Source organism: Cydia splendana, chromosome 24 (assembly GCF_910591565.1).
Source record: "Cydia splendana chromosome 24, ilCydSple1.2, whole genome shotgun sequence".
NCBI lineage: Eukaryota > Metazoa > Arthropoda > Insecta > Lepidoptera > Tortricidae > Cydia > Cydia splendana.
This window is the reverse complement of record NC_085983.1, coordinates 7,498,199-7,513,552: the sequence shown is the minus strand read 5'-3', so window position 1 is coordinate 7,513,552 and position 15,354 is coordinate 7,498,199. Positions and strand designations below refer to the sequence as shown.

At 41.1% G+C, this 15,354-nt stretch overlaps 1 protein-coding gene across 1 annotated transcript; it reads right to left on the bottom strand.

Annotated features, from left to right (window-relative positions):
* Positions 1–670: 670 nt before the first annotated feature.
* On the bottom strand, positions 671–14,421 carry LOC134802295 (uncharacterized). The gene is made up of 9 exons (XM_063774879.1): positions 14,124–14,421; positions 11,188–11,295; positions 10,227–10,342; positions 6,880–6,994; positions 6,265–6,391; positions 4,823–4,954; positions 3,348–3,498; positions 1,701–1,903; positions 671–867 (listed from the first exon to the last, which is right to left on the bottom strand). Exons 1-9 carry the CDS (start codon positions 14,195–14,197, stop codon positions 718–720), a joined length of 1,176 nt encoding a protein of 391 aa, XP_063630949.1. The 5' UTR covers positions 14,198–14,421; the 3' UTR covers positions 671–717.
* Positions 14,422–15,354: the final 933 nt, after the last annotated feature.

Genomic DNA, 15,354 nt, shown 5'->3' with positions numbered 1-15,354 from the left:
GACAAGTAAGGTTTCATAAGTTAGACTACCAGGTATCGAAAACATAGAAAGATCTCTTGATTTTTTATTTTTTAATATGTTTTGAATGATCTCGCGAAGTGCAAATTACTGCAATGTTTTGCCGCCAGAGTGCAGCACTGGTGCACATCCTAAGCCATAGAGTAAGGGCTGATTTAGACGGCGCGCGAACTCGCATGCGATTTTAGTTACATTGCGGACTGAAAAACCGCAATGTAATGAAACTCGCATGCGAGTTCTCGCATCGTCTAAATGAGCCCTAACTTATACATACTTTAAACAGTTTTTTGATGCATCAAAGCGGCTTACCGCGAAACGCAAAAATCGTGCAAGAATGATAGAGGCAGAAACCGAACTTTCGACTTTCGTGTTTCGCGGTAGGCCCTGTGATTGTGCTAGTGACTCCCTCTAAGCAGACTTGTGCGTAATATTCCATATTAACCTTTTGAACGCCAAACGGCGCATCCATTTGCCGTGCCACTGACGCCACGCGGGTAAAATTTAGTTTTGTGAATAAATAATGCCAACCTAAAAGTGGGGTGTTTCTCAGTAGATTTTCATCAAAAAACGAACGACGTCAAACGCCTTTGGCGTCGTTGGCACGATTTTGCGTTGACGCCAATTGCAGTCTGTGGCGTTCAAAAGGTTGTGTTTTATAGTATGTTTGATGCCCCAGTTGGATGAAACCGCCGTATCTATTTATGTAACGAAGTCGTACCCGAGATATTTCTTATTTTTCCGGCGCACGCGCGGCGTGCCCTTCTTCTCGTCGTACTCTTCCTCCTGCTCGTAGACTATGCTGTTGTCTATCACCCAGTCCTCGGCGATTTCGGATTTTATCTGCTTTACCTGAAAATAACAACAAAATTATAACTATGCAAATTACCATGAATATTCTAGCCAGACATCAAAACTTAACAAGCAGTCTGGCGGAGTCACTATAGACATCAATTTTTTTTTATATGTTGACCGTGACATAGACTGTACATATTTGGCAAAACATTTTGTATTTAGTAGCTGGATAAATTTAGTATATTAATAATAGTAAGTGGGACAATATGCTCGGGACTCAGCTTATGCCGCGATGACGACTGCACAGCGCCAACCTAACAGTGGCAGTGGTGGTAGTAACCTTACAGTGGCGCCCAACTATTTTAATAAACCACCAACCTCCTCAATAACTTCGTAAGTATTTTTACCTCGGTTTTTTTCTGACAACGCTTTTTGTGAACTACTTAGTAGAGAAACGAACCTGTTCCCTCATAGAAGAGCTGAGCCGCTCCTCTACTACTACTACCTGAGAGACGCTTAAGGCTACTTTACTTTATAAAAAAGACTACTAGAGTTAGACCGAGATAACTGCAGCGATTTTGATAGGGTCAGACCAAGAATAGTCTGCAGCGGATTTGATAGCCCACGCAGTGCAAGTGTTATTTAAAAACGTCAAACTTCTATGAAATTATGACACGACAATCTACGCTAGGATTCTGCAAGTGTTATTTAAAACGTCATCATTTTAGAGAAGCAGTCTATGCTATCAAAAACGCTGCAGTCATCTTGGTCTAACTCTACAAACTGTATATTTTACTACCTGTTCTCATGGAGGAGTTTAGACATTTTCGTCTTCTGCCCTTGAGGTATCTTTTTACCAATTTCTTTTAATATTTAGTAAAGGAACCCACCTGTTCCCTCATGGAAGAGCTGAGCCGCTTCTTCTTCTTCCTCCCACTCTCGCCGGGCGTGTCCTTGCGCTTGCGAGGGCGCTCCTCCAGCACCAGGTGCTCGTATTCCTCCACTATGTAGTTGTCGGGCTCGTAGCTGGTCGTGATCTCGACGCCCACCGACGGGTCCGCGTCCGGGAGGATGTAGTAGTTTTCGTAGTCGCCTTTTGAAAAAAAAAAATATAAATATGACATTATTACACAAATAAAACTACTTACTTTTCACATCGCCTAATCAGAAAATGGATTTTTCTTCCCTGCTAGGAGGGATCAAAGTGGCACTTTTCTGTTCAACGACATTTCATTGCCAGTATAAAATATTAATATAATTAACTATGAACATCGTATGTACAGCCTGGCAAAAAAGAATAGAAATTAAAAGGTAGCAACACTGTAGTGTCAACACTAAGATTTTTATATTTTCCTCATAGTTGATGTGAAAAGCAGTATGTGTCACACGGTATCAAAATTATTTCGTCTTGGGCGTTAACACTTGAATCCCTCATTACGCTTAGGATTCTACTTTGGAATCCCTCACTACGTTCGGGATTCTATTGTAGAATCCATCGCATCATTCAGGATTCAATGTACGCCCTTGACGGAAATATATCATTTTGATCCCTTGTAACACAAACTACTATTACTTTTATTTACTTTTTTGTAAGGACGGCTAAGGAATGGATTGCGCTCCCGTCATATGTATTCCCTGAGAAATATGACCTCGGTCTCTTTAAAGCTAGAGTGAATAGGCTATTACTGAACCGGTGAGCTCCATCTTAGGCTCTGTCTTCACTTTCCATCAGGTGTGACTAGAGCCAATCGCCGATCAGTTTATTATATATAAAAAAAAATTAGTAAGTCCCACGGTAAGCTTAATAAAGGTAAGGTTTGACGACCGGTCTGGCCTAGTGGGTAGTGACCCTGCCTATGAAGCCGATGGTCCCGGGTTCGAATCCTGGTAAGGGCATTTATTTGTATGATGATACAGATATTTGTTCCTGAGTCATGGTTGTTTTCTATGTATTTAAGTATTTATATATTATATATATCGTTGTCTGAGTACCCACAACACAAGCCTTCTTGAGCTTACCGTGGGGCTTAGTCAATTTGTGTAAAAATGTCCTATAATATATATAATATAAAGCTTGTGTTGTGGGTTTTTAGACAACAATATAATAATATATAAATACTTAAATACATAGAAAACATCCATGACTCAGGAACAACTATCCGTGCTCATCACATCACACAAATCAATGGGCTTCCAGGATTTGAAGCCAGGACTATTGGGTTCACAGGCAGGGTCACCCACTAGGCCGGACAGGTTGTCGATAACAGTGAACACTAAGGGCCAGTTGCACCAACCACATTTGACAGACTGATCAACGTCAGCCGGCGCGCCTCGGCGCTTCACTATGAAACTTTTCATACATAAAAATTTAGCGAACTCTTTAACGATACGAACAGTTTGGTGCGACCGACCCTAAGTTCATTCCCCGCAAGCGGTATAGCGGTATAACGAATAGTGAAACTCGTATGGAAATCACCCGCAACCACATGCGGGGCCTATCGACCAATTAAACTGAGCCTTTTGAGAGATATATTTACCTTGTAGTGTTATTTCGTTCATCTCCGCGGTGAAGTGTCGCTTCTTCTTGCCGGTGGTGCAGTGCTTGATGTACGCGTATTTAGGCTTGTTCTCTTCAGGTAATATGTTCACCATCCATTCCTTGTTGCTCTCTGCTGGGATCTCTTTCACCTGAGAAACAATATCGGTTATTCAATCAATAGGGAGTATTACTGCAATGCAATGTTCTGCCGCCAGAGTGCTGCACTAATTTGTTTAGTAAACCATAGAGTGACTTATACATACTAGGCCTTAAATAGTTTTTTGACAAGTTTCCACTATGACATTGATGCATCAAGGCGGTTTGTTTACAGGTAGCCTACTGCGAAACGCGAAAATCGAAATTTCTATATCTGCCTCTCTATCGATCGATTAAGCAAGAGTGATAGAGAGGCAGAAACCGAACTTTCGATTGTCGTTTCACGGTAGGCCATGTGATTGACCTAGTGACGCCCTCTACGCAGAGTTTTGCGTAATATTCCCTATTGTTTTTATTTCAGATTATGCATCCATATAGTGTTAGTTACAAACAAATAAATCTTAAAGTTAACTTAAATACTATGTCATATGTAAAAAAATATCCTAGCCATACCTCATCCATAGTGATCTCCTGTTCTTCAGCTATCTCGTAGATGAAGTTGTCAGAGATGGTGGACTCCTCCATGACGCTGACCTCGTTCTGAGCTGGCTGGTCCTCTGCCTGGGGTTGTGGTATGATCTAACAAACATACCTCATCCATAGTGATCTCCTGTTCTTCAGCTATCTCGTAGATGAAGTTGTAAGAGATGGTGGACTCCTCCATGATGCTGACCTCGTTCTGAGCTGGTTGGTCTTCCGCTTCCGCCTGGGGTTGTGGTATGATCTAACAAACATACCTCATCCATAGTGATCTCCTGTTCTTCAGCTATCTCGTAGATGAAGTTGTAAGAGATGGTGGACTCCTCCATGATGCTGACCTCGTTCTGAGCTGGTTGGTCTTCCGCTTCCGCCTGGGGTTGTGGTATGATCTAACAAACATACCTCATCCATAGTGATCTCCTGTTCTTCAGCTATCTCGTAGATGAAGTTGTCAGAGATGGTGGACTCCTCCATGATGCTGACCTCGTTCTGAGCTGGTTGGTCTTCCGCTTCCGCCTGGGGTTGTGGTATGATCTAACAAACATACCTCATCCATAGTGATCTCCTGTTCTTCAGCTATCTCGTATATGAAGTTGTCAGAGATGGTGGACTCCTCCATGATGCTGACCTCGTTCTGAGCTGGTTGGTCTTCCGCTTCCGCCTGGGGTTGTGGTATGATCTAACAAACATACCTCATCCATAGTGATCTCCTGTTCTTCAGCTATCTCGTATATGAAGTTGTCAGAGATGGTGGACTCCTCCATGATGCTGACCTCGTTCTGAGCTGGCTGGTCCTCCGCTTCCGCCTGGGGTTGTGGTATGATCTGACAAACATACCTCATCCATAGTGATCTCCTGTTCTTCAGCTATCTCGTAGATGAAGTTGTCAGAGATGGTGGACTCCTCCATGATGCTGACCTCGTTCTGAGCTGGTTGGTCCTCCGCTTCCGCCTGGGGTTGTGGTATGATCTGCGGACAACACACACATTATGGTACATTGTGCAACGTGGGGGGTGGGGGGTAAGTGGAATATTGTATGAGAGTCTATTTATACCCATTAAGGCCTAGTTTCCCATCTGGGTTGGAAGGTCAGATATTAGTCGTTTTCGTAAAAACTAGTGCCTACGTCAAATCATGGGATTAGTTGTCCAGCGGACCCTAGGCTCCCATGAGCCGTGGCAAAATGCCGGGATAACGCGTGGAAGAAGAAGGAGAGAGTCTATTTATATTCACGACAGCCGTAGGCTGGAGTGAATTAAAGACTCGAGTAACAATATTCTTACCTCCGGAGTTATACACAATGTTTTTCATCACACTTGCGAAGAAATAACTACGTTTTAAGCGGAATCATTCTTCAATACGGTGACATTTCAAACATTCGTCCGCCATATTGAAATTTTTTGGCAGCGTTGGCATTGAAGGCACAGACCCATCGACATTCAGCCACAATTGAAAATTATGTAAAAATATTTTAAACGGCTATTAAATTAATCCTATTAAATATGCATAAACAAAAATGTTAAATAATAAACGTCGGTATTTAAATAAAAAAACTCCTTTATACTTTGACTTTAAACAAAGTATTTTACTTATCTTATAACCTACATGGTTGGTATGAATTAGTGACATAATTAAAAAAAAAACCTATATCTCCCTAGAGACTCCTAGTTAATCTTATGGTGCTTTATTTCATGCATGGTGTGTAATAATTTATTTGAAATACAGTGAAATACCCTATAGGGTACACCCCCCACTAGGATTGTTGAAATTTTTCAAAGTTGTATGAAATCCAAAAAAAAAAAGTATAAATTTATTAATCAGAATTTTATATAATATCTGGTTTCACACTATTTGCACATGTGATTTATAAGTTGTGAAGTAGAAAAACATTCATAATTTTTCAATAGTAAGATTTTTTGAATTTCACCTAAAAAAATCATAAAATGTTTTTTTACTTAATATCTTTTAAATCACACTTTCTAATAATGTGAAAACGACTACTTACATAAAAATCTAAAAAATAATAACTTGATTTTTTTGGATTTCATAAAACTTTGAAAAATTTCAAAGTGTTTGAGCACCCACTTGTAGTTGAAATAAGATTACAAAATTTGGCGTATTTTGTCAACATAACAAGTGTAACAAAATGAGGGGGTGCCGCTTCTTCTAGCTAGTTTGAATTTTTTTCATACAAACGTGAACCACCCTACCCCCACTGGGGTACTGGGGGTATACCCCAAGATGAATTTAACGAAAACGTGCCAAAATACCGCATATACCTCTATGATCTGCTTGGGATCCTGCATCTTGGCGATGACCTGCTCCGCTTGTGTGATGGAGGCTTCAGCCTTGTCCGTCTCCACTTTGACCACCCACAGCTGCTTGCGTTGCAGGTTCTTTAAAGATCTGTGAACACACAATCATTTTAATAACATATAACGAGATAAAACCGTCATAAACTGAATAGCTAAGGCCCTGGTCTCCTATTTTATGCTGTACGCGGCGTCTGGCGTCAGCGTCAACGTTTTTGAACAAAAAAGACGCTGACGTCGACGTCTAAAACAGACCACAACAGTACATCTCTATAGTAAGCATCGTGACGCAGACGCTGTAAGCGGCCGATGGCGTTTATAGGAGACCAGGGCCTAACTACATTTTAACTTGGGCATTTTGCTTTCGTATGTCCGGATGCTCTCCTCTACAGATCGCAATTCTTAACCGATTTTCGTGCAATTTTTGTGGCCAGATTATATGATTAGATAGATTTTTTATGCCGATCCTGTATATATGGACAACAAAATAAGCAGATACACCATCTTTTGCAAGATTTGACCCTTACGAACATACATAGGTACATTGCAAGTTAAATAAAAGTTTGTAATATATGTACTCACAAATAGCCAAGTGTGTCAACGAGCTGGCGAACGTTCAGCCTGGACACATTCTCCGGAGGATCATGCTTCGGAGGCTCCTCGCTGTAGTTGTGTTCCATCCGGATTATGTCAGCGGCTATGAACAAGAGACGATTTCCCGTTAAATTCCTACTTTTAAATAAGTTTTTGGCAAAAATTTCATTTTTGGTACAAGCTTTTATCGCTGACTGTACTTTTTTTTCCACAGGCAACTAATACTCATCGAGACTATTCTAAACACCCCTAACACAATTAGGTTGCGTTGTTTCATCACAGAGTTTTTATGGCCACCTCCGGTCTCCATCATCAGATCAGCTCGATGGTACCATAATATTGCATTGTCATCCGATTTATACATGCATGCAAAATTTCAGCTCATTCGGAAACATGGAAGTGGATCAAATTTAACTTGCAAGATTTGATTACAGACCGACAATGGGACAGGTGAAACTAAATAAAAGCTTGTAAAAAAAGTGACGTTTTCAATCACATTGTCGCTTGCCATATGGACGCTCTGAGAGGTTATTCGTATAAAGATACAAGCAAATTTTGTCTTTATGGTGAGCGACAAAGTGGTACCTTTTGATTGAGAACGTCACAAATATTCAGGAAGTAAGCCTCAAGGGCTTTCACAAGTGAATACAAAATTTACAGTGACATCATTAAAGTGACACGAAAAATACATGGACGGAACACCAGACGGGTTGTAAGCGCGTTGCCGGCATTAATGATGGGAGTACGCTCTTTTCTTCAAGGTTTGAAGGTGTCGTATCGGTCCACAGTTTCGTAGAAAAAAAAACCGGACAAGTTCGAGTCGGACTCGCCCACCGAGGGTTCCGTACTTTTTAGTATTTGTTATTATAGCGGCAACAGAAATACATCAACTGTGAAAATTTCAACTGTCTAGCTATCACGGTTCATGAGATACAGCCGGGTGACAGACAGACGGACGGACAGTGGTGTCTTAGTAATTGGGTCCCGTTTTTACCCTACCCTACCGTTTACACCCTTTGAGTTTTGAACCGAAAAATGAGACTTTCTTACCCCCCTCTACCCCCCAGCACCGGGGTACGGCCGGGGTATTGTGATATGTTCACCTCCTTACTAGTCCCAACAAAGTTACGGAGTCAAACATTGCGTTCCTATTTCCCTCTATACCTTCTTATTGCTTGGCCTATTAATCAAATAACTGTATTAATACAACCTTAAAGCTATATTTAAAGAACTATAAAATGATACAAGTATCTTTCTACTTTTTCATGACAATCTATTGCCAGGAAAAAGTATGATAGATATTGACTTTGTGTTCCAGAATACATGTTCATCTGTCTAACTCACAAATGTTTTATAACAAAACTTCCGTGAGACACAGACATATTAAATATATTAAGAACGGGTCACTCACGTATTTTAAGTCGAAAAACGCTCGACATGTTTCACTCCGTACCGAGGAGTGTCATCAGGAGCTTGCGTTGACGGCGACGGACCGGCGCGGATCGCCGCAGCCCTCCGCGCCCGATTACACTCCTCGGTACAGAGTGAAACATGTCGAGCGTTTTTAGGGTTCCGTACCCAAAGGGTAAAACGGGACCCTATTACTAAGACTCCGCTGTCCGTCCGTCCGTCTGTCACCAAGCTGTATCTCACGAACCGTGATAGCTAGACAGTTGAAATTTTCACAGATGATGTATTTCTGTTGCCGCTATAACAACAAATACTAAAAACAGAATAAAATAAAGATTTAAGTGGGGCTCCCATACAACAAACGTGATGTTTGACCGAAGTTAAGCAACGTCGGGCGGGGTTAGTACCTACTTGGATGGGTGACCGTTTTTTTTTTGCCGTTTTTTGCATTATGGTACGGAACCCTTCGTGCGCGAGTCCGGCTCACACTTGCCCGGTTTTTTCGACTTAAAATACGTGAGTGACCCGTTCTTAATATATTTAATATGATGTGTTTTAATTTAAAACAACTAATTTGACTTTCAAAATATACTAAATTGAGTGATTTTTTCTACATATACAAAATTAGTCTACTTTTTTCATAAACTACACCTCTACTATTCATAAATGTTTTTCCATAGTTCAGTATTACAGAGCTCATATAAGGTACAAATTAAAGAGTACCTTTAGAGTTTCCGCCTACGAATCTTTCAAATAGGCCTTGGTAGCCGCCAGACGGGTCCCGGCCTGCAACCAGACGGAACCTTTACGATTTTAACCCCTATTGCCATTAGCATAGAGTCCAATTTTGATTACGTAAAATTGGGGAACACTTAGTATCATTTTACCCCTATGATTTTAATTTTAGACGACACTATGAGCAGTGGGGAGACGCTCCTGACTTCGGGTAAACTCGGCTCCGTTCGGCTCAGCGTTGCTCCGAGCAATTATTAGGGTTGGCACCACTTGACGTCCTTTCCGTGCACGACCACAGATAAGATAATGGCTTGAATTTTGACAATAGCCGAAAGGGATAGTGCCATACATTAGAAAGGACCCCGAATCGCTGTCAAACTCTTGGCTTTGTAGGAAGTGTCCTTTCTGTACGGTAGTACTATTATGTATTCTGTGCTACGAATGTACGCCAAGAACTAAAAAACCACTGAATTATGAAATATTCGCGCTCCTATACTTAAGTTCCATCTTGTAGTTGAAGAAAGTAGAAATAAACTATTCAGGACGCTTACAATATTGCTTAAAACTAAACTAATTTTGTGTTGAAGACTTAACCACAGTGTAAAAAGTAACAGTGGACCGACGCCTTTGATGTTTGCGTAAATGCCGACACCGCACAAGAACACAGTAGGGTTGTCACAGACTTTTACACACCAACACAAACATGATTTGAAATAAGACACGCTAGCCCTGTAAATAGTACCGAGCTACTATTATAACAATGGCGATGTGTGCAACTCGGGTGCACGCGACTCACCCCTCGCCCCTCGCACCCCGCACGATTGCCCTGTCTATACTCTTTCTATTTAAATGAAAGTGTGTCTCCCTAATATATTTGTAGGTATTTAAATGAAAGTAAACAAAATCTACCCTCAAATGGCTCCTTAAGCCAGTTGAGGGTAGATGAAAACATTACATGATCAAATAATGTAGGTTAAAGTCAGGTCGTTCAGTGACTGTTCCAGGCGGTTTTGTATTTGGTCGGTTAACCAATAAATGTTATAACTACCCGAAAATTTACAAACCAAGACTTAGCTCATATTGTACAACAGTCGACGTCAAAAATATGTTTACACTTTTGCACCTTACTCCTTTGTAATAAGGCGAAAAACGTAAACATATTTTTGACGTCGACTGTGCATGTTGCTTACCTCTCTTGTCTTGGGGTGTGGGTGTGATGGGGGCCACCTGCTCCTGCAGAGTGAGGAGTTCTGGTAGCATGGGGGAGTCGATCCATAGCCCTTGCGCGTCCAGTTCGAAGTGATACCTGTTGAAAGATGATCATAATTCAAACCTCATAAATCATTTGAACTTTGACTATACTATAGGCGCATTCAACTGACAGGGTAACATACACGGTGGCCAAAAAATAACTGCATGCCCATTGCCAGGGAGGTTTTGAGATTATACTGAACAACTTTTACAATGGCTCAAATCCACAAATCGCAAAAAAAAATTTGGCTGTTTCATACATTTTGTCTGGTCCATTTTCTATGGGAGGGTGGACAGGTGACCATAGCCTTGGCAACAAGTGACAAGAAAATGTGAGCCTTATACAACAAAACAACATGAATAACATCTTACCCGCACAGCTGTAGACTGACATGACGCCATAGACACTCGCTCTCCTCCTGCATAGCACCCTCGATCCATTCTTGCCGGATCGGCTCGCTGTCTGACCCTGTGTTTACACTGTGAACAATAATAACATCTTACCCGCACAGCTGTAGACTGACATGACGCCATAGGCACTCGCTCTCCTCCTGCATAGCACCCTCGATCCATTCTTGCCGGATCGGCTCGCTGTCTGACCCTGTGTTTACACTGTGAACAATAATAACATCTTACCCGCACAGCTGTAGACTGACATGACGCCATAGACACTCGCTCTCCTCCTGCATAGCACCCTCGATCCATTCTTGCCGGATCGGCTCGCTGTCTGACCCTGTGTTTACACTGTGAACAATAATAACATCTTACCCGCACAGCTGTAGACTGACATGACGCCATAGGCACTCGCTCTCCTCCTGCATAGCACCCTCGATCCATTCTTGCCGGATCGGCTCGCTGTCTGACCCTGTGTTTACACTGTGAACAATAATAACATCTTACCCGCACAGCTGTAGACTGACATGACGCCATAGACACTCGCTCTCCTCCTGCATAGCACCCTCGATCCATTCTTGCCGGATCGGCTCGCTGTCTGACCCTGTGTTTACACTGTGAACAACAAATATCTGTTAAGAGAGGAAACAGGAAAAATGGAGCAAAATCGTCACGTATTGGTTAGGCTTGTGTCGGTCATGAACTAAGAACTGTTAAGAATGAAATCCCATCAAGGACCGAAAGGAACTAAATCTTTTTGCACACTCTTAATCGGTCTTTAGGTCCTTTAGTTCAGTGGGATTGGTGAGCGCTTGACATGAGTGAAACAGAAAATAGACTGAACGAAATGGTTCACAATGACGCTGGCACGAGTGCGAATGAGATAAAAGAGTGTCAAACAGTCCTAAACCTGAAAAGTATGAAGAAAAATCAAATATTTTTCCATATTTTTTATTTTATTTTATTGTGTCTTTTTGATGTTTAATCGTCATATAGTATCATACAACTTGAATCGTAATTCAGTTGCCAAAGATTTAGAAAAAAACTACTGCAAAATCGATTCATACATTCCCAGCTCTCAAAGACCGAACTGAACTAAAGGAACTAAAAGAGCGAACTAGTTCTTTTGACCGATTGACCGAGAGCGGAGCGCTCTTTGTAGTGACCGAGCAGGCACAAGCCTAGTATTGGTACCCAAGAGGTTGCACAAGGAGCCAGAGGAGACCGCAAACAAGATGGGAGGATGAACTCAAACTCACAGCAGGCCCGAACTGGAGAAGAGTGGCCCATGACAGACCCCAATGTAAAGAGCTGGAGGAGGCCTTTGCCAAGCAGCACACTGAGCTAAGAGACATTCTCTCTATCTCAGAATAAAAGGGCTTAATAGATAAATAGATAGAAGAGAGAAAGGAGTAGACTAGCTTACACTTAGAGATAAATTAGGTACAGTCGCCATCAGATATATCGGAGCGGCCAAGGTGCTCACAAATATCGGAACACGCCTCTATTGTCAGGGCGTTAGAGCGCGTGTTCAGATATTGTGAACACCTTGGCCGCTCCTATATATCTGATGGCGACTGTACACATAGTTTTATTTTAAGTTCAAATTTTTTCATTTTTATATCTCAAGTTATCAACTTCTTCCTGTCTTGTACAGAATTATACTTGGTTTTATTAGCATTTGAAAAAGGGTAAATAATCTTGACGTGTCTTTTTATTCAAAAACATTTTCGATAAATAAGTCACAGTATGGTCACAGAAATGATGGTGGTGATATAGTGAGTGCTTGTTTACCGTTCTCAAAAAAGACCACCCTGTAACACCATCTTTTTGTATTTTTAGGGTTCCGTACCCAAAGGGTAAAACGGGACCCTATTACTAAGACTTCGCTGTCCGTCCGTCCGTCCGTCCGTCCGTCCGTCCGTCCGTCCGTCCGTCTGTCACCAGGCTGTATCTCACGAACCGTGATAGCTAGACAGTTGAAATTTTCACAGATGATGTATTTCTGTTGCCGCTATAACAACAAATACTAAAAACAGAATAAAATAAAGATTTAAATGGGGCTCCCATACAACAAACGTGAATTTTGACCAAAGTTAAGCAACGTCGGGAGTGGTCAGTATTTGGATGGGTGACCATTTTTTTTTTGCTTTTTTTTGTTTTTTTTTTTTGCATTATGGTACGGAACCCTTCGTGCGCGAGTCCGACTCGCACTTGCTCGGTTTTTTTCTTGTACAGAATTTTTAACACTATAGAATGGCGATGAGGTTTGAATTGAGGAATTATTTCAGTCTTTCCCGTTAAAGGGTTAAGCCATTTTATTCTGAGTTAGAGTATGTCTCTTAGCTCAGTGTGCCACTTGGCAAAGGCCTCCTCCAACTCTTTCCATTGGGGACCCCAATGGAAATATACTAAACATTTTTGTAATTATTCAACCAATCACTGCAACATATGTCTTCTTCGTGGTCGTGACCTAATGTCTGAGGGACGTGACTCCTATGGGTTATTTTTCCTACCACTGCTCTCCAGGCCTCTCGATCTTCGGCCATCTGCATCGTTGCCTGGAGCAAAGTCTGGGTAATATTTTGGACCACATCTGACCATCTACTGGGTGCACACCCTCTACTCCTTCGCAACATATGTATGCATGTGCATTTTGACGAAACTCTTACCTAATCTAGGTTAGAAATTAATAACCCTAATCTAGTTTAAAAATTACTATCCTGGAAGTTGGGTTATGTTCTATATAAATATTTGTTTCAATACAGCACCAAAACAGTTGTTTACAGAATATACGAAAACATAACAAAATCATGTGATGGTAAAACCTTTGGGTACCTAAATGGAACCTTCATAGTGTATTATTTCCCGAGATATTTATATATTATCATCATTTCATTGGATATTTTAGGAATGCTATAAATAAACTGATAAAATGACACTATCAGTGAAATTGTATGTGTGTATTAAGTTTATATTATATATTAAGGTTATAACCCTATTTTATAAGATTAATGTTTAGGTTATTTTATCACCCATTGTGTTCAAGTTGGTTGAATGATTTAAGATAATATTGATAATTTGAGTTAGAAACAGTACCCAGGGGCTTGAGATTTAAGTGAAACTTTCTATTTTAAGCAATCTACATGATTATCATGAATTTACTAATCTGTGGTAATATAGTGCATATTTACACAGGAATAAATATTTTTTATGCACATATGTAAGTAGGATGAATGCATATGCAAGTGGCTATGTGTGTTACGTACGTAAATAAGCCTTATTGTTATCCAATACGAGAGTAAATACACTCGTTTCAACTCTTGATTGAACTAAAGATTGAATACGTTACGAGGTCAAGCCATTATGGCTTACAAAAGAATTGGTACAAATAATGTTGCGAAATTAAGTTATAATCTAAATTATGGCGGGAAAACACTTACTTGTAGAAGGAAAAGCTGCAAACAACGTCGTACTCCAAGTTGCAACCTTCCACTACACACTTTTGGGCAGTCATTATGGACTACCTAGATACAACCTAAAATGGTACCCACTATATCACATCGTAATAAAACTACAAAGCTAATGAAATGTTAACATTTCGAACCTAAACTAACTTTCAAACAAACTAATTTGATGGATCTTTAGAAAATTATCAATCAAATGTCGAAAATGACGTGCTGTCACGAAAAGTCGAAATTTTAACAAATGCGTCAAACGCCTGCCATGAAATGGTGATGTAATTTTTCCCATGGCAATGCTAGCAACACTTGGCGTGCCTGTTGTGTCGAATAATCGATTATGGAATAACCATCGATTGAATAATAAATAAATAAATCTAGATAATAATACTTGTTCTCTTTATTCAATTAGGGTCTTAGGTTAGGATTTTACAATGTGAGTATAAAAGTAAAATATAAAAACACTTACAAAACATAACAAAAATATATAAACACATTATAAAAAACCTAACCTAGGGTGCCGCCGGCAGCGGGGCAGGGTCCAAGCTGCCGGCGGTCAGGGCCGCAGAGTGAGGAATCGACGTACTATACGCGCCGTGTCCAAAATTACCGCCTTCTGCATCTGACCCTTGATCCAACCACCCAGCGAGAGTCTCTCTAGGTGTTGGTCGAGACTCTTCGCTATGAGACCGTTCGCTGACACGACTATAGGAACAATGATCGTCGAGTCAACATCCCACATAGCGGTTATCTCGTGGGCTAAGTCTAGGTACTTGCTGGACTTGTCCTTCTCGGCCTTCACGAGATTCTCATCATGGGGGATGGTGACGTCGACGAGCACGGTCCGGCGCTGCGATCGATCTATCAGCACGATGTCAGGCTTATTGGCTACAATAGTCCTGTCAGTGATGATAGATCGATCCCAATAGAGCGTGGCACGACCATTTTCGAGAACTGGCGCAGGTGAGTACTTGTAGTACGGCACTTCGCGGTCCACAAGGCCGTATAGGAGGGCAAGCTGCTGGTGAATAATTCTGGCTACGAGGTTATGTCTGTGCAAGTACTCGCCGTTAGCAAGATGAGAACAACCGGAGATAATATGCCTGAGTGACTCTCCGGGACGGCGGCATGCCCGACAAATGTCGACCGTACCGTCCTTCAGGATATATAATAATACTTGTTTATTATTTTTTTACTAAATGGAAAAATAATT